The sequence below is a fragment of the Colletotrichum orchidophilum genome (assembly GCF_001831195.1).
Source record: "Colletotrichum orchidophilum strain IMI 309357 chromosome Unknown Scaffold_41.1, whole genome shotgun sequence".
Taxonomy (NCBI): Eukaryota; Fungi; Ascomycota; class Sordariomycetes; order Glomerellales; family Glomerellaceae; genus Colletotrichum; species Colletotrichum orchidophilum.
Genome location: NW_019172997.1, coordinates 39,155 through 57,864, shown reverse-complemented (window position 1 = coordinate 57,864; position 18,710 = coordinate 39,155). Strand labels below are relative to the sequence as shown.

Sequence of the window (18,710 nt, the reverse complement as noted above, 5' to 3'; positions counted from 1 at the left end):
CGGGGCAGGAGGGGTAATTTTAGCGTGCGTTGATGCAGGTGAGCAGCTTCGCTGTGGTTTGGTGAAGGGGCCTCTTTCAACTTCACAACCAAGAACTCCTTTGAGTACCAGTGCTTCCAACAGAAAGGTCCACAACGGATATTGGTGTTTGGATGCGGAGTGGACGAGATATAACCAAGTTACAAACTTGAAGAACCTAGTATCAGCTAGGTAGACTTATGAGAGACATGATTAAAGGAGACAGAGGTTACCCTGCTACACTCAACATAGCCTGCGTGCCTGCTTTGCCTGTGGAAGCATTGATGACACTGGTTGGGGTCTGAGACTTGCGTTAGGCCGAGGCGTTCACCTACCAGGTATTTGTCAAGGGGTTTTTTTTTTTTTTTTTTTTGCCGCTCCTAACCGTTGAAAGTCCAACCTCTAAGCTGGCTGTGAGTCTTCAAATTGAGGTATCTTATTTGAGAACTGACCTGAGACCCTATGAGGCTAGAAAAATTATATGATACTTGCCTTTTTTTTTCTTTCTTTCCTGTCATGATGGACTCATCCAATACAAAGCCTAAGTGTATTCCAAGGACAAACAATCGGTCTTGCTGCATTTTCAAATTTCTAGCACGCTCTGTTCCCAAAAGACGTACCTAATTTGATAGTCATCTTTTCTTTCCTGCCCATGTGATTGACGGAAAACCCTCCATGTTGCCTTTTCCTGTTTGGTTTGCCTGATCTTCGTTGTCTCAACCGGGAGTCTTTGTTGATTCTACAAGGACTTAGGCGACTGAACATGGAGTCAATGGAACCATTAGGAATGAGACTTGAAATAGGTGGTGTCAAAATTGTGCTGTTTGTCTAGTAGGTCACTGTTTACCTGTATGTTGCTTAGTCGGAGCGAACATCCGGACAGCTAAGGTAAGGTACGTACCTGCTGTAAGGTTCCGAAGGTACCTCGAAAGTGGGACGGTCGCGGGGTTCCGTCGACGCGGTGGATTTACACCCCTGTCCGCTGAGAAAGCTCCAATACGCGTCAAATCGACTGGGCACCGCGTCTGGCAGTTTAATTGATTTTCCACGACCGTCACTACCAACACATATCTTACACAGAACAGCTGCGATTGATCGAATCAAGTAAAATCCCACAACCCGCAAGAACGTATCTGCGACCAATATTACCCGAAATTACATATGGCGAGCTTTTTCGACCTCAAAGCCAGGAAGGCTGCCGCTGCGAACGGCACGTCAGCCCAGAAGCAGGAGAAATCTGCGCAACCGCCAGGAGCACAGCCATGGGTCGAGAAATAGTTGGTCTTCTCGGTCATGGACTTATGGGAGTCGTGTGTTTGAAGCTCGCTGACATTTCTTAACAGTCGCCCCAAGACTCTCAGCGATGTCACAGCACAAGACCACACCGTCACGGTCTTGCAGAGAACGCTGCAAGCCTCCAACGTACGAATGCTGTCGCATGCACAAAGATGTTGCTAACCCGAAAGTAGTTGCCGCACATGCTCTTCTACGGCCCACCAGGCACGGGAAAGACTTCCACAGTATTGGCTTTGGCCAAGGAGCTCTACGGCCCCGAGATGATCAAGTCGCGCGTGCTCGAACTCAATGCCTCTGACGAGCGTGGAATCTCAATTGTCCGAGAGAAGGTGAAGGATTTTGCTCGCATGCAGTTAACGAACCCGACGAACGAGTATAAGAAGAGATACCCTTGCCCGCCCTTCAAGATTATCATCTTGGATGAGGCCGATTCCATGACACAAGACGCACAAAGTGCCCTGCGCCGCACCATGGAAACATACAGCAAGATCACGCGATTTTGTCTGATTTGCAACTACGTCACGCGAATCATTGATCCTCTAGCCAGTCGTTGCAGCAAGTTCCGTTTCAAGAGCTTAGACCAGAGCAACACCAAGAAGAGACTGGAGGATATCGCAGAGAATGAGGGCGTGGAGCTGGAGGACGGCGCTGTGGACGCCCTCATCAAGTGCAGTGAGGGTGATCTGCGAAAGGCCATCACATTCCTGCAGAGTGCTGCGCGGCTAGTGGGTGCGGGCGATAAAGATGCCGCCAGAGGTGATGCTATGGACGTTGACAAGAAGCCCGTCACGGTGAAGATCATCGAAGATATCGCTGGTGTCATTCCTGACGATACCGTTGACACATTAGTCTCTGCCATCCGACCGCAAGGTGCCGGGGACACATACGCAGGGGTGGCAAAGGTGGTCGAGAACATGGTGGCAGATGGCTGGAGTGCCGGACAGGTTGTCACCCAGGTGAGCCACTTTTCAATGCTTGACAGCCCGTGACTTTGCTGACATATTTTCAGCTGTACCAGGCCCTCGTGTTTGATGAGACAATCCCGGATGTACAAAAGAACAAGATTGTCCTTATCTTTTCTGAGGTCGACAAAAGACTTGTAGATGGCGCGGATGAGCACTTGTCTATCCTCGATCTGGCCCTGAGGATATCGGGGGTTATGAGTGGTCGTGGCAATTAGTTTGTCAACAGCTTGGCCCGTGGACTTTATGAACACTGAGCGGCGTCCGGTTTGGCAAATTAAAGGCGGCGTTGATAATGGCAAAAATCCTATCTATGAAGGGCATGTGCCAACTGCAGAGGCTCTTCAAATATGATCATCATGACCAATGAGACCGAGCTTCCCATCAATGGCAGACCAAATGTCATCGTCTTTGGCTGTGGACCCCGTACGCTGATGTTTGATGTGCTCCCTTGCCCCCGACTTGTTTGCTGATCCTTGCGTTAACCATATGTCTTCCTCCGTCGTGTCTCCCGCCTCCATCTCGGTCTGCTTCGGTCCGTGGCTTAGGAGCTTGTCAACTTCCTGAAGCGCCGTTGTCGAGCCTTCCAGTGCGACCTGTCCTTCCTCAATTTTCTCTGCAACAACCTCCAACGTCGCAATCTTTGCCGAATCCGCCGCGAACACCCAGGACTTGACTCGGTTCGAAGGCACCGGCTTCTCAGCCATGGCGGTGGAGAAGTCTTCTCCAAATCCTGATTTGGGTCGGCCCGCTCCAGGCATGGGATGTCCTGGAAGGAGCTGGCTTTCTTCGGCGAGATGGTCCAGCGTCTGTTGAGTTTCCCTGGCCTGCTTGGCTAGAACAGTGTGAATGTGCGATTTTTGGGTAATCATTCCATTTTGTTCTCGAGAAAGTGAAAGGAGCTTTTCGATGTAAGAGAGCAGAGAGTGAGCAGTCGGTGATGGTGGGGTGGCCTGGCTCTGACCGGCTGTCGATGAGGCTTCGCCACCGGGTTTCAGGACTGGTTGCGTCTGCTCAGAGACGATGTTGAGCAGCGCTGTCCTCGCAACTACGTATTTTTTGTACTTGCTCTTGATTTCGCCTAGATGCTCGTCGATAGTGGCTTGTTCAGAATGGCCGTCGTATCCATTTGCCTGGTCGTCTGATTCCCCCGAAGCCTTACTAAGCTCCGTCTCGATCCAGTTGATTAATTCAGCTCGAGTAGCATCCAAAGCATGTGCCTTTGCCTCGTCGCTTACTTGGCCTGCCAGCGATGTTGTATTCTGACGAACTCCGTTGAGAAGTTGCTCTTCACGCTGGAGTAATAGTTTGGCTCTCAGCACGACTTTTTCGAGCTGATCAGCCAGAACCCCCAAGTTTGTCTTTGTTGTGCTGGCGCTGACGGAAAACCCGTTGACAACCTCTTTTGGAACCTCCGGTAAGGACATGGACTTCTTGAAAATGTCTTCCAGGTCGAGAAAGTCTGGTGATGCTGCGGGCTGGCGTCCCAGGATATCCAAGTACTTCTGAACCGTCAACAGTCGCTGTTGCTTCTGTCGTAGTTTGACAAGAGCCACGTGTTGCTCGATCTGATCCCTGGGGTCAAAAGCCTTTGGCCGAGAGGGGGCTGCCGCTACCGCTGCATCCCGCGTGATCTCGTACTCATTCTGAGCCTTGAGGTTTGCATTCAAAGCTTTGAGATATTCCTTCTGTAGGCCTCTAACCTCATTCGTTGGTGTCAGTCTGCAGGACGCATCAACGAGAGACAACGGTTCTTGAAATGGCCCTGGCTGACGGCAGGCCTGAAGGTGAAGAGCCAAGGCGCGCCGGATGTATGCTACCTGCTCCCGTGGTTTGACGTAAGGTTCAAGTGATGCCTGAACCTTCTGGATAGATTTGGGAACTGCATCCATGTCGTTGACGGCCTAATAACATGTCATGTATGATGTTGCAGTTGCGTTGAGGTAGAATGTTGCCGCCTAATCGAAGTTTGGCCTCAAGTCTTCGCGTGTTAATGTTGATGATTGCTAGCACACCGTGATTTACACAGCTCGGTGGTTCAGGGGTGGTGCGGATTCGCAAGACATCATTGCTCCACCCTGTGTCGATGTGGTGACAGGTGGGAGCCACGACGTCACGTGCAGCTATATGCTCGAACTGGACTGCCACTAGCGCGTTGCCGCTTAGCGCGGCCTCCCGGGTTTTGCCATTGCAACCAGCAGATGAAATTTGTTCCGCGCGACAGGCGTCGAGACATCTATTACACACCTCTGGCCACCTCAGCCACATCGCCACATTTTTCTCATTAAGTTACCTGGACATTGGGGCAATACGGAATCGATACTGTAATATTGGGAGGATCATCAAATTTGAGATCAACACGGCGTAATAAACGGAAAAAAGACACGGCGCGAGCTGCTCGCTGCTGTCGCTCGACAAGCTCCTGCACCAACTAGATAATCGGGCGCGAACGAGATTATACGATACCCTCCAATTCATCGCCAAAATGTCGAACCAGGATCAACACCGCGATGTATCCCAGTACAAGTACTCGGCCATGTCCAACCTGGTTCTCCAGGCGGACCGTCGTTTTGTTTCAAGGCGAAATGACGAGGCCACGGGCGATCCTGAGTCTCTCGCTGGAAAGCTGAGTATTCGCGACATGGGAGCTCGCGTCGCTCGCGAAATCGCACCGAAACAAAAGAAGTCAACTGGTCTTACTGGTGTGGAGCGTGGTAGCTTACAGGAAGGCGAGGACGTGCTCGCACGCGAGCAGAAGAAGAAGAAGGGTGAAAAGGCGCAACCGAGAGGTGCTGGTGTCCTGGGAACTGGAGACCTGTTTGTCGAGGGCATCCGATATCGCCCGCGCACACCGGCAACACGAGCGACATTCGAATTGATACTGAAGATCGTTTCCGACAATCTTGGTGATGTCCCCCAAACTGCCGTGATCAGCGCCGCCGACGTGACTCTGGAGTTTCTGAAGGACGACGATCTGAAGGATACAGAGAAAAAGAGGGAAATCGATGATCTTTTGGGTGTTTCAATGAGCGCCAAGGAATTCAACGAGCTCGTAAATCTCGGGAAGAAGGTCACAGACTATGATGCGCAAGACGAGGATGAGGATATGGACGACAATGCAGACGATGCCGACGGAGCCGAATTAGACGAAAGACAGGGTGTCGCAGTCGTTTTCGAAGATTCCGATGACGAAGAAGCAGGCATTGTGAACGAAGTCAGGGAAGAGTCCTCCGAGGACGAGGAAGCGGATGAGGACGAGGACCAAACCGCCGCCGACGCTAACGACGCGGTGGACATGGAAGACGACGACGCCATGGTCATTGACTCGGCCCCTCGGAAGCAAGCACAGGAGTCAAAGCAGGCAAAGAGCGTCTCTGCTAGAGAAATCGATGCATTCTGGCTGCAGCGACAGATCGGAAAGCTCTATGCTGATTCCCATGAGCAGCACGACAAAACGACAGATGCGCTGCGTATTCTCTCCGGCGAGCCAGATGAGCAGGGTGGTGAGGACAAGTCACTCAGAGAGATTGAAAACGATCTCATGGAGCTCTTTGACTACGAGCACCACGAGCTAGTCCAGCTTCTCATTGAGAACAGGGAAAAGGTGGTTTGGCTCACTCGCCATTCAAGGGCCGAGACGGACGAACAGCGAGCTGTCGTGGAGCGGGAGATGGCTTCTGAAGGTCTTCAATGGATCCTCAATGAGAAGTTTGGAAAGAAGGGCGATGGCCAAAAAGGACGCAAGATGGAAATCAAGATGGACCTTGACGCCCCGTCAACACTCACAAATGCTCCTCCTGCAGAATCCGACCGCCCTCAAGGACTGGTGGGTGGTCTACAACCGCGGAAGCTCATCAACCTGGAGAACTTGATTTTCGATCAGGGCAATCATCTCATGAGTAACCCCAAAGTTAGGTTGCCAGAGGGCTCGACGAAACGAACCTTCAAGGGCTACGAAGAAATCCACGTCCCTCCACCCAAGAAGCGCAGCGATGCCAGCGACACCCTGATCCCCATCACCGAGATGCCAGAATGGTCTCGCCTGCCCTTCGGTACCACCAAGTCCCTCAACAAAATCCAGTCCAAGTGCTATCCGACAGCATTTGGTGACGATGGCAACATGCTCATCTGTGCCCCGACTGGTAGCGGAAAGACGAATGTAGCGATGCTCACCATCCTCCGAGAAATCGGCAAAAACCGGAATCCTGAAACTGGCGACATCGAGCTGGACAACTTCAAGATCGTGTACATTGCGCCCTTGAAAGCGCTGGTACAGGAGCAAGTTGGCAATTTCGGCAAGCGATTGGAGCCATATGGCGTCAAGGTTTCTGAGTTGACTGGTGATCGCCAGCTCACCAAGGCACAAATAGCCGAGACCCAAATTATTGTCACAACTCCTGAAAAGTGGGACGTCATCACTAGAAAAGCCACTGATCTATCCTACACGAACCTAGTGCGCTTGGTCATTATTGATGAGATTCATTTGCTCCATGACGACCGTGGTCCTGTTCTGGAGAGCATCGTCAGCAGAACCATCAGGAAGACTGAGCAGACTGGAGAGCCTGTCCGTCTGGTCGGATTATCCGCTACGCTGCCCAACTACAAGGATGTTGCCAGCTTCTTGCGTGTGGACATCAGTACTGGTCTCTTCCATTTCGATGGCAGCTTCCGTCCTTGTCCCTTACGCCAGGAGTTTATTGGCGTCACGGATCGCAAGGCCATCAAGCAGCTGAAAACTATGAATGATGTCACATACAACAAGGTCATCGAGCATGTAGGAGCGAAGGGGAACCAAATGCTCATTTTCGTCCACTCGCGCAAGGAAACTGCCAAGACTGCGCGCTACATTCGTGACAAGGCTCTGGAGATGGACACGATCAACCAGATTCTTCGTCATGATGCAGGGAGTCGCGAGGTTCTCAACGAAGCGGCCAGTCAAGCCACCGACAGTGATCTCAAGGATATTCTGCCTTACGGTTTCGGTATCCACCACGCTGGTATGAATCGTATCGACCGTACGGATGTTGAGGACCTCTTCGCCCGTGGTGCTATTCAAGTCCTTGTCTGTACCGCGACCCTTGCTTGGGGCGTCAACTTGCCAGCGCATACCGTTATCATTAAAGGCACTTCAGTCTACTCCCCAGAAAAAGGTAGCTGGGTTGAGCTGAGCCCTCAAGACGTCCTGCAGATGCTTGGCCGTGCCGGTCGTCCACAGTACGACACCTACGGCGAGGGTATCATCATCACAACCCAGAACGAGATCCAGTACTACTTGTCGCTCCTAAATCAACAATTACCAATCGAGAGTCAGTTCGTCAGCAAACTCGTCGACAACCTGAACGCCGAGATTGTGCTCGGCAACGTCCGCAGTAGAGACGAGGGTGTCGAATGGCTCGGTTACACCTACTTGTTCGTCCGTATGCTACGGTCGCCCGGCCTCTACCAAGTTGGTGCGGAATACGAAGATGATGAGGCCTTGGAACAAAAACGAGTCGATCTGATTCATTCCGCTGCTTCAGTGCTTCGGAAGTCAAACCTTATCAAGTACGACGAGAAGACCGGGAAGCTCCAGGCAACGGAGCTAGGGCGTATCGCGTCTCATTACTATATCACACACGGCTCCATGGAGACCTACAATAACCTTATCCAACCCTCAATCACGACCATCGAGCTGTTCAGGGTATTTTCCCTGAGTGCAGAGTTCAAATACATCCCCGTGCGTCAGGACGAGAAGCTTGAGCTTGCCAAGTTGTTGGGCAGAGTGCCTATCCCAGTCAAGGAGAGCATCGAAGAGCCCCACGCGAAGATCAACGTGTTGCTGCAAGCCTACATCTCACGACTCAAGTTGGATGGCCTTGCTCTTATGGCTGACATGGTTTACGTCACTCAATCCGCTGGCCGAATTCTCCGCGCCATCTTCGAAATCACCATGAAGAAGGGTTGGGCGTCTGTGGCGAAGACCGCATTGGACCTTTGCAAGATGGCAGAGAAACGCATGTGGCCAACCATGTCGCCACTTCGGCAGTTCCCCAACTGCCCAAGAGACATTGTGCAGAAGTCCGAGAGAATCGAGGTGTCTTGGAGCAACTACTTCGACCTTGACCCTCCCCGAATGGGAGAATTGCTTGGCATGCCCAAGGCTGGCAGAACTGTTTGCGGCCTGGTTGCTAAGTTTCCCAGGGTCGAGGTTCAGGCTCAAGTTCAGCCACTAACCAGATCCATGCTTAGAGTCGAGCTGAGCATCGCCCCAAACTTTGAGTGGGATGCCGAGATTCACGGCCCAGCGGAAAGTTTCTGGATCTTCGTCGAGGATTGCGACGGAGAGGACATTCTCTTCAGCGACCAATTCTTGTTGCGCAAGGAGTACGCCGAGTCTGAGTCGAATGAGCACATTGTTGACTTTACCGTGCCGATCACGGAGCCAATGCCCCCGAACTACTTCATCTCAGTCGTCTCAGATCGCTGGATGCATTCCGAAACAAGATTGCCAGTATCCTTCCACAAACTGATACTTCCTGAGAGGTTCCCTCCCCACACCGAGCTTCTTGAGCTTCAGCCTTTACCTGTTGTGGCACTGAAGGCCAAGGAGTATGCAAAGCTGTACCCTGACTGGGACCACTTCAACCGCATCCAGACGCAAACCTTCAATTCCCTATATAATACCGACCAGAACGTATTCGTGGGTGCGCCAACGGGTAGTGGCAAGACAGTATGTGCAGAGTTTGCTCTACTGCGACACTGGTCTAAAGCAGACGCTGGACGTGCGGTCTACATCGCTCCGTTCCAAGAGCTGATCGACTCACGCCTTGACGACTGGCAGAAACGGCTCGGCGGTCTCCGAGGTGGAAAGACAATCGAGAAGCTCACAGGAGAAACCACCACCGACCTGAAGATCCTGGAGCGCAGTGACCTGATTCTTGCGACTCCCATCCAGTGGGATGTGCTGTCCCGCCAGTGGAAGCGCAGGAAGAACGTTTCCACCGTCGAGCTTTTTATTGCAGACGAGGTTCATCTGCTCGGCAACAATATGGGATATGTCTATGAAATCATTATTTCGCGGATGCACTACATCCGAACCCAGACTGAGCTGCCGATGAGAATCATTGCCCTTGGTGTTTCCTTAGCCAATGCTCGCGACCTCGGCGAGTGGATCGACGCGAAGAAGCACGATATCTACAACTTCAGCCCGCACGTCCGCCCTGTACCCCTCGAACTCCACATCCAGTCTTACACCAACCCTCACTTCCCTTCCCTGATGCTGTCCATGGCGAAGCCGACGTACTTGGCCATCACGCAGATGTCCGCTGACAAGCCCGCTATCGTGTTTGTGCCAAGTCGGAAGCAAACGCGAGCGACCACACGCGATCTTCTGACTGCTGCCTTCATGGATGACGACGAAGATCGTTTCCTGCACGCTGAGGTAGAGCAGATGCGGCCCCTTCTTGACCGTATCAGTGAGGAAGCGCTGGCCGAGGCTCTTTCTCACGGCGTGGGTTATTACCACGAGGCTTTGAGTCAGAGTGACAAGCGCATTGTCAAGCACTTGTACGAGCACGGAGCCATCCAAGTACTCGTTGCTTCTCGTGACGTTTGCTGGGAGCTCAACAGCACTGCTCACCTTGTCATCATCATGGGCACACAATACTTCGAGGGCCGTGAGCATCGCTATGTTGATTACTCCTTGAGCGAAGTCTTGCATATGTTCGGCAAGGCACTTCGACCTTCGAAGGACGGTAGAGGTCGAGGTGTTCTGATGCTTCCAGCGGCGAAGAGGGAATTCTACAAGAAGTTCTTGAACGAGGCTCTCCCTGTCGAATCACACCTCCACAACTACCTTCATGATGCCTTCGTTACCGAGATCAGCACAAAGATGATTGAGTCTGGTGACGATGCTATCAACTGGACAACATTCACCTACTTCTACAGACGCCTCCTGGCCAACCCCAGCTTCTACAGTTTGACCAGCACTACTCAGGATGGTCTCAGTGATTACATGTCTGATCTCATCCAAACCACCCTGCAAGAGCTGAGCGACTCCAAGATCATTGAGCTCGACGAGGACGATGGTTCAGTCGCGCCGCAGAACGCGGCAATGATTGCTGCGTACTACAACATCTCCTACATCACTATGCAGACATTCCTCTTGTCTCTTAGCGCCAAGACCAAGCTCAAGGGTGTCTTGGAAATCATCACGTCGGCTACCGAGTTCGAAGCCATCCAAATCAGGAGGCACGAGGAAGGCATTCTCCGCCGCATCTACGACCGTATTCCCGTCAAGATGGCGGAGCCTGTATATGACTCGGCCCATTTCAAGGCCTTTGTCCTCCTGCAAGCACATTTCTCGCGAATGCAGCTGCCGATTGATTTGGCCAAGGACCAAGAAGTCATCATTTCCAAGGTCCTCAGCCTCCTGAGTGCTACGGTCGATATTCTCTCATCCGATGGTCACATTAACGCCATGAACGCTATGGAAATGTCACAGATGGTCGTGCAGGCAATGTGGGATCGCGATAGTCCCTTGAAGCAGATTCCTCACTTCTCACCCGAGGTTGTGAAGGTGGCAAACGAATTCGGGTACGTGCCACTTTCATCGACGTTTGTTTGCAAAGCTAACATCAAATTCTCTCACAGCGTCAAGGATATTTTCGACTTCATGGAAGCCATGAACCCCGAAGAGAATCCAGATTACGCTAAACTGGTCAAGCGTCTCGGCCTCTCACAGAAGCAGTTGGGTGAGGCTGCCGCCTTCACCAATGACAAATATCCCGACATTGAGCTTGAGCACACTGTCTTGGACGAGGACGATATCCGGGCCAACGAGCCAGCGTATCTTAGTGTGCAGATTCAAAGACAAGTGGACGAGGATGAGGAGTTTGACCCGACTGTGCACGCGCCGTTCTACCCAGCCAAGAAGTTGGAGAACTGGTGGCTTGTGATCGGGGAGCAGACGACAACGAACTTGCTTGCCATCAAACGTGTTACGATTGGACGCGAGCTCAAAGTCAAGGTTGAATTTACGGTGCCGGCAGCTGGTAAGCACGACCTGAAGCTGTTCCTAATGAGCGACAGCTACGTCGGAGTGGACCAAGAGCGCGAATTTTCCGTTACGGCCGCGGAGGGTATGGACGTGGACGACAGCGAAGAGGAAGAGGACGACGAATAGACGACCCGGGAGACGGCAGAACCATCTCGTCCGTACAATATCGCAATGTGTACTATATCGATTGAAAGAGGGGTTGGAGGGTAATAGACAAACATTTGGTCAAATTTTATTCTTCACCCCGTCAGCGATCATCACCTGGCGGTTCTTGTCCTCTTTCGGCAGGGTTGAGTGGCCTGAAGTCCGGTTGTGCAGACAGTGTGTGAGGCGACAGTGGTTTCGGAGGGGGTGGTGGTGCCCCAGCGGCCAAAGTTGGCAGATGAACCCTTGATGGTCGTGGTTGAGAAACCTAGTATCTCAAGTGGGAAGAGCATAATCAAAGTCAACAGCTGACGTTGGTTTTTTTTTTTCCCTTGAATGAACCACGATGGGCCAGCTTTCCTGATCATGGAGTAGTTATCTCTTCAGGAGGGGCCCAACATGGGTCAAAGTGATATTGAAGTAAAGGAAGCGTGGCTGAGTCGAGGCAGCGGACGTTCGGCGGGCTGGGCATTGACCGGGCCACGTCCACGCTCCTCTCACAGGCGTCGCGCAACTGAGACTCCGCGATTTAACTCGTCCCTTGGTGGATCAGCGCTAGTCACGTGTCTCCGCCGTCATCCGCGTCCAACTCCAAGAGTTTCTGCGTTCATCTTTTTCCAGGCCATTGTCTTTTTCTGCCACCACAACACGGGGAGCTCCCAATCGCGCCCATCATCCTTCTTGCAGCCAGATTATCTTCCCCCATCGTCGCGACAACAAAAATCACGAATCGCGCGTATCACGACGCGTGTTTCTTCCTTTGATCCATCGCCAATAGTCTTTGGCGTCGCGACTTGCATATTTACCCCATCCGTATCCTTGCAACCCAGCTTCCAAGCTATCGCCACATCACTCGCCATGTCTGACGAGCCGACCAACAGCGGTCAATCCGCGCCTGCCGCGACTGATGAGGTGGAGAAGAAGGTTGAGGAAACCTCACCTGCTGCTGAAGCTTCTAAGGCACCCGCGACTGCTGCCGACGACGCGAAACCCTCTGAGTCTGAAGCAGCTGCCAAGGAGAACACCGAGGAGGCGCAGAAGGAGGACACCAAGAACGAGAATTGTAAGTCACTCATCTGTCACAACTCAGCCTCAGCATCAGCACTTCCATACTCAATTGGCCATCTTGCTGACGCATTGCTTGACAACAGCCGAGACCAAAGACGCGGAATCATCCGGCAAGACAGACGAAACATCCAAGGACGAGGACGCGGACGTCGAGATGAAGGACGCGGCAGATGGAACGGAGGGGAAGGAAGCCTCTGAACCCGCTGCCGATGACGCTGAGCAAGCGCCTACTGCTGACGCTGACGCGATAGCTGATAAGTCTAAGTCGCGTCGGAGATCGTCCGGTATCCCGGAGCATAAGGGCAAGAAGCTTAGCAAGAAGGCATCGAAGGCGAAGTTCTTCAACACCAATGCGCAACCCGGCGACCACTTCCTCGTCAAGCTTAAGGGATACCCTCAATGGCCGGTCATTGTCTGCGATGAGGAAATGCTCCCTGAGACCCTACTCAAGAGCCGTCCCGTCACGGCAAAGCGAGCCGACGGCACGTATCGCGAAGACTTTGCCGACGGTGGCAAGCGTCAAAATGATCGCACATTCCCCGTCATGTATCTCCGGACGAACGAGTTGTAAGTTAATTGATGAAGCAAGCTCCCGGACCGATCAAACGACCTTGATTGCTAACTAGCGATTGTCCAGCGGCTGGGTACCAAACTCTGCTCTCCAGGAGCTGAACTCCGAAAAGGCGACCGAGCTTCTCACCGACAAAGTCAAGAAGGTCGAGCTGCGTGATGCTTTCGAGCTTGCCATAGAGCAACACCCACTTGATTACTACAAGGACGAGCTTCAAAAATACCAAGATGAACTGGCTCAGAAGCAGGCCGCCAAGGATGCCAGAGAGGCCGCAAAGAAGAATAAGAAGAAGACTCCTGCAGTCATCGAGGACGATGATGTCGACATGGCTGACGCTGCGGATGAGGAGGATGAGGTCTCCGAACCCAAGGAGAAGGCCAAGTCTAAGAAGAGAAAGGCTGACGAAGAAGCCATCAGCGTGAGTTACCCGAGGACGCGACTAACCTCAACTCAAAACTGACTATTCTCTGCAGACTCCGGCACGGACTGATTCTGCCAAGAAGCCCAAGATCAAGCTCAACACATCTTCCACTCCTAAGACGACGAATGGAACAGCTACGCCGAAGTCGGCTAAAGAGTCAGCAGCTAAGCCTGCGAAGTCCAAATCGTCAAAGAAGGAGGGTGCTGAGAAGAAGGCGGAGAAGGAGGTTCCCAAGGAGCCCGAACTTACTGCCGAAGAGAAGCACCAACGCAAGGAGGCAAGTCAAGATCATGACACAGCGTTCGGCCCCTATTCTAACAAATATCACAGAAAGAGGTCCTCTTCTTGCGCCACAAACTCCAGAAGGGCTTACTCACGAGAGACCAAGAGCCCAAGGAGGAAGAGATGAAGATGATGTCAGACTACATTACGAAGCTCGAGAGCTTCCCAGATCTTGAGGTCTCGATTATCCGGGCGACCAAGATCAACAAGGTGCTCAAGGCCATCCTGAAGCTTGATTCCATTCCCAAAGAAGAGGAGTTCAACTTCAAGAGTCGTTCGCAGACGCTGCTGGACAAGTGGACTAAGATTCTCAGCGGTGGTGATGCCGCAGCCGCGCCCGCTGCGTCCGCGACTCCGGCACCCACCAACGGTGTCAATGGCACTTCTGGAAAGACGGAAGAGAAGAAGAAGGAGACTCCTGCTGCTCCCAACGGTGCTAAAGAGGAGAACAAGGAAGCTGAAAAGTCCGAGGAGTCTGAGAAGCAGGCCGAAAAGGAGGAAAGCATCAAGAAGTCCGAGGAACCTGAGAAGGCAGAAGAAGAGCCCGAAAAGGCCGACAAGCCTGTTGAAGACCCCACTGAAGAGGTAAGTGGAACTGTCTTTTGAATATGGCGACGGAAGCTTACCAGATTCGTAGCCGGCGTCTGCGGCTCCGGAAGCGGTTGAGGCTAAGGCCTAGGCAACCCGTTCACGTTCCCGAAAATCTCGAAATTAAAGACATGGCCCAGCCGACTATGGGCTTCTCGGGCCAAATGGGCCTGGGCTCTTGCGTTTCCTGGCGTATACGGTTTCTCTCGAATCGCATAAGCGATCTCAACTTGGTTTCGGTGTAAAATTACTTGTTCCCATGTTTCTAAGCGGTGCAGCTGGCAGTGCCGATCTCAGACGGCATGCGTCGTCTTCGTCCAATGAAGCGGGTTCAGTGTACAAAGGGGCAAAGGCGCCCCCAAGGGAGAGGAATCCTGCTTAGAGGGGACAGTCTTGGCATCCACGGATGCTCGCATTGCCTGCGGCGACCGTTTGTTTGGGTTATGATGATGCAGGTGTGGGACGGCAATAGCCTCAATTTTTTTGAGGTAGAATGAAGCTCGCCTCAGGTCAATGGTTTGCGATGGCAGGAGGGCGAGGAGACTGGTAGTTACTAGTTTATCACGGCCTAGGAGAATTGGTTTAATGTCATTTACAAGGAAAATACTCAAATTACATGCTTGCGTACCTGTACACATCGTCTGCCTGTTCCACGACATCCAAATTTATGGCAATGAGATAGAGACGCGGGTTTTCCAAATTTGTATACACACTGTGCATATGACCAGTCCTAATGCACAAATGTGTAGTGCTCCACGTGTCTGACACTGTGTAAGTCCGTGCTCTGAAGATGCAGACGCGTGCCAGTCAGAAAAGCGCGACCTGCATTTCAACGACACATCTTTTCTCTGCAAAACGTTCGCAACACCCCACAAAAATGAGTGCCGAAGATGATCAAGAACTTCAATTTAGACCGGAGGACCATCAGGCGAGTGGTTCTGGTCCCCAACTCGGGAAATCAATGCTGACCTCCGTCCTCAGGCCGCCTTCATCTTTCGGCCTCCAGGTGAGGAAGCTGGAGTGGACCGACCCGCCAAACGACGCCGGTTGTCCAATACGGCTGTTGCCGAAGAGGCGAATGTGGCACACTCGCCCTCGTTTGTGTCTTTGCTGAATGGTGGAGAGCTGGCCGAGTGCGTGACGCTCCGTGAGAAGCAATTCCAGATGAGCTGGGACCATCTTGAATCCAAAGCTCAGGTTAGCAGAACTTCGTATTCGATGCCAGATTCATGTCCTGACCACGAAACTTTTTGTAGAAAATACTGCGTGATGCCAACTCGGCCACGTTAGACCAAGTGACTGCTTTCATTCGTGATCAGTCTGATTTGGAGTAAGTGAGCACGGCGTAGGTTTGACTCGCATTGCTAACAGCAGTATCACAGGAGCAAAATCCCGACTGCCTTTATCATTACCGGCCCGAACATCTCATCTCAGGACCTGCTGTTTGAGCAGTTATCTGAAACGCTTGAAGAGAACACGCGGAGCAAGTTCGTTCGGCTCAAGTCGTCGGAAGCGACCAATTTGAAGGCTGCTCTCAAGAAGATCATAGAGGATGCCACATCTCGGGGGTCTTTAGATGACGACGATGTCGAAGTTGCATCCGGCCAAGATGTGGGTTTTTCTTTCCTTCAGCTTGAAAGATGCGACGAGAAGCTCACAGAAGACTTTAGGGTCGAAAGTATCTGAACTATGACCTCGAGGGTCTTTACGCATTTTCAACGGCGCAGAAATGCGATCATATCTTTGTCTCGTTCCAGGACAGCGAAGGTTTCGACAGCGCTCTTTTATCTGACCTGATCATCCTCTTCAAGTGAGTCATCATCGCGAATGGACCAGGAAGTGAATTGACGTCTTGAAACTAGTTCTTGGCGGCCCAAGATTCCGTTCACCCTTCTATTCGGCATTGCAACATCGGTAGAACTGCTGCAGGCGCGATTACTCAAGTCCGCGTGCCAATATCTCCACGGTGCCCAATTTGACGTCGTCCAGACTGGAGCAATTTTGGAGCAGATCTTCAAGCCGGCCATTGCGAGATCGGATACTGCTCTAGTTTTGGGACAGAATCTGTTGCAAAGTCTGGTGGGGAGGCAACAGGACCAGGTCTCTAGCATTCAATCTTTTATTGCATCAATCAAGGTAAGGCTGGTTCCCGTTTTTCACTATAGTGACCGGTCTGACAGCTGAAGTATGCATACATGTGTCACTTTTATGCAAATCCGTTGAGCGTTTTTGCTGTGGAGGACGACGAGATAAATAGCGAGCTTGTCCAGGACGAGCACCTCGAGTCGATCCGATCGCTCCCTTCGTTTCGGCGCGAGGTTGAGAGGGCCGTTGAAGCGAAAGATCTGAGCTTAGCGAGGTCTTTGTTAGAGGACGATAATCTGCTGCGCGAAAAGATTTTCGACATTCCAGAGAAAAAACGGGACTGGGTCACCCGTCTCCTCCGCTCGCTTAAGCTCGTCCAGGCAACGGGTGTTGCTCAAGATGACTTTTCCTCGATGTACATGAAAGCGGTAGCCGAGGGCATCTCCCCTTCGTCCGAGGGCTGGGCCATTGTCGAAAGCATCAAGCGGATGCAACCGGATGACTTTGTCTCGATGCTACAACGTGTTCAAGACGCCGTGGTCAGCGGCGATGTCCAGCTGTGTCTCACCGGATGGGAGTCCGAGGCCGGGGACCTCCCTTCTCTTGTAGAAAGCCTTTTCCGCGACTCAAAGGATCTGGTCGGTAGGGCAAAAGAGGACGGTAGCACTTTGCGGAGCGCCTACAGTGGTCACAGCCGAGTCCTGCGCACAACCGTTGTTGCGCAAAAGGTCCAGCTCAGCCACGATTCGGCAGCCCTTTCCGAAGACGATAAGGCCTTTACCATAATCGTGGACCGTGTCGCGGAACTATTTCAAGACGTCATACATTGCGAACCGGCCGCAGAAATTTTTCTGCACGAGACATGGCTCTACGATTCCAAGACACCGTACCGCGACGTTTTCGTCCCCCGACCCCAGGATGTCTTTGAACGGAGCCTGAAGCGACCGCAAGACTACCTCGCGTGTTCGTGCTGCAGCACCGATGAGGGCATCTCGACAACGATGCCCGTCACATCGTTGCTGTATCATTTGTATTTGGAAACGGGTAACCTCATCAACGTCGCAGATTTGTGGTCCGCCTTCTACGCCATGGTTGCCGGTGATGCAGAGAACGAAGGGGACGCCGATGAGCGGGGGGCGCTGGTGTCCTTTTACCGGGGCCTGGCGGAGCTAAAGGCCCTCGGCTTTGTCAAGATGAGCAGGAAGAAGACGGATCACATTGCCAAGCTCAAGTGGCTGTAGGAGCTGAAAGGCTTGTCGACGACGGCCTGGGACTGTGAAACGAGGCCGTGGCTTGAGGTTGCACGTCAGACGCGTAGTTCTAAGAGAGAAAATACGGGGTTAGTGTTTTTTTTTTTTTTTTTTTTTTCAGTATCAGCAACCAAAATTGATTCTTTACCTCTGCAGACCACTTTTCGCATGACCTAGGAGACGGACCTTGAGCCTATTTTGGGGGGGGAAGGTGTCACTTTGAAGAAAATTTGTCATTGACTCTTTAGGGTCGAGAACAACATTCTTCGGGTCCGGCCCTGTCTTCAACAAGGCCATTGTAAGTTGACTTCATCTTTGTCTCTTAGTCGCCCGGACCACCACGGATCCGATTGCTCAGCCCCCCTTCACAAAACCTCGCTCCGTCCGCAGGCCGCTGAAAGCACGGCTATCCGACTTACCGGTCTATGGGTGGGAAAAGACTATGATGAGAGGAAGGAGGGCGAAAGGGAGAGGAGGGCGGAGGGAGGACTGTGTTTAGGGGGGAGGGAAGGGTGGGATGGGCGGATCTTGTCTCGGAACCTCCATATTCGGGGCGGAGCTGGCTTCTTGTTGCGGCCGGCACGCGACTCGTTTCTAGCCCGGCCGGATTGAAATTTCTCAGACATTCATACGCAAAGAGAAGCGCAGCCCACCACCACCCTTCTTTCCTCTCTCCAACCTGTCACTTACCCGACCGTCTCTCTCTCTCTCCCCCTCCCCCCGCCCTCCGCCATGTCTTATGCTGTTGTTTTGGGCGCATCGGGCTAACCAAAAAGAGGCAAGCACCAGGACTCTCTCTTTGCAGTCCGAAGAGAGAGAACCGGCAGTCTGGGTAGGGGGGCTTGTCCAGCTAGGAGAAAGCTACGCCGCATACAACTCGCCCACCTTACCCAGGATGGCAAACTCTGGCCGTCAACGGACAAAGCAGTCGTGTCTCGCCTGACGTATTAGTCGCCCTGCGGTAGCCCTCCTCGTTGACTTCGGGTAC

The 18,710-nt window shown here is 52.5% G+C and overlaps 4 protein-coding genes across 4 annotated transcripts; 3 read left to right on the top strand and 1 right to left on the bottom strand.

Annotated features, from left to right (window-relative positions):
• Nucleotides 1-1,179: 1,179 nt before the first annotated feature.
• Nucleotides 1,180-2,494, top strand: CORC01_05764 (replication factor C; the record flags this gene model as incomplete). Its single annotated transcript, XM_022617406.1, has 4 exons — nucleotides 1,180-1,295; nucleotides 1,362-1,440; nucleotides 1,488-2,270; nucleotides 2,324-2,494. 4 exons carry the CDS (start codon nucleotides 1,180-1,182, stop codon nucleotides 2,492-2,494), a joined length of 1,149 nt encoding a protein of 382 aa, XP_022476017.1.
• Nucleotides 2,495-2,620: 126 nt separating this feature from the next.
• Nucleotides 2,621-4,168, bottom strand: CORC01_05763 (uncharacterized protein; the record flags this gene model as incomplete). Its single annotated transcript, XM_022617405.1, has 1 exon — nucleotides 2,621-4,168. The coding sequence occupies one exon, from the start codon at nucleotides 4,166-4,168 to the stop codon at nucleotides 2,621-2,623; it is 1,548 nt and encodes a 515-aa protein (XP_022476016.1).
• Nucleotides 4,169-4,761: 593 nt separating this feature from the next.
• CORC01_05762 (Sec63 Brl domain-containing protein) lies at nucleotides 4,762-11,439 on the top strand (the record flags this gene model as incomplete). Its single annotated transcript, XM_022617404.1, has 2 exons — nucleotides 4,762-10,850; nucleotides 10,908-11,439. 2 exons carry the CDS (start codon nucleotides 4,762-4,764, stop codon nucleotides 11,437-11,439), a joined length of 6,621 nt encoding a protein of 2,206 aa, XP_022476015.1.
• Nucleotides 11,440-12,315: 876 nt separating this feature from the next.
• On the top strand, nucleotides 12,316-17,713 carry CORC01_05761 (origin recognition complex subunit; the record flags this gene model as incomplete). Its single annotated transcript, XM_022617403.1, has 11 exons — nucleotides 12,316-12,520; nucleotides 12,609-13,092; nucleotides 13,163-13,514; nucleotides 13,570-13,798; nucleotides 13,852-14,384; nucleotides 15,369-15,584; nucleotides 15,644-15,717; nucleotides 15,770-15,998; nucleotides 16,058-16,197; nucleotides 16,250-16,523; nucleotides 16,574-17,713. The coding sequence occupies 11 exons, from the start codon at nucleotides 12,316-12,318 to the stop codon at nucleotides 17,711-17,713; spliced, it is 3,876 nt and encodes a 1,291-aa protein (XP_022476014.1).
• Nucleotides 17,714-18,710: the final 997 nt, after the last annotated feature.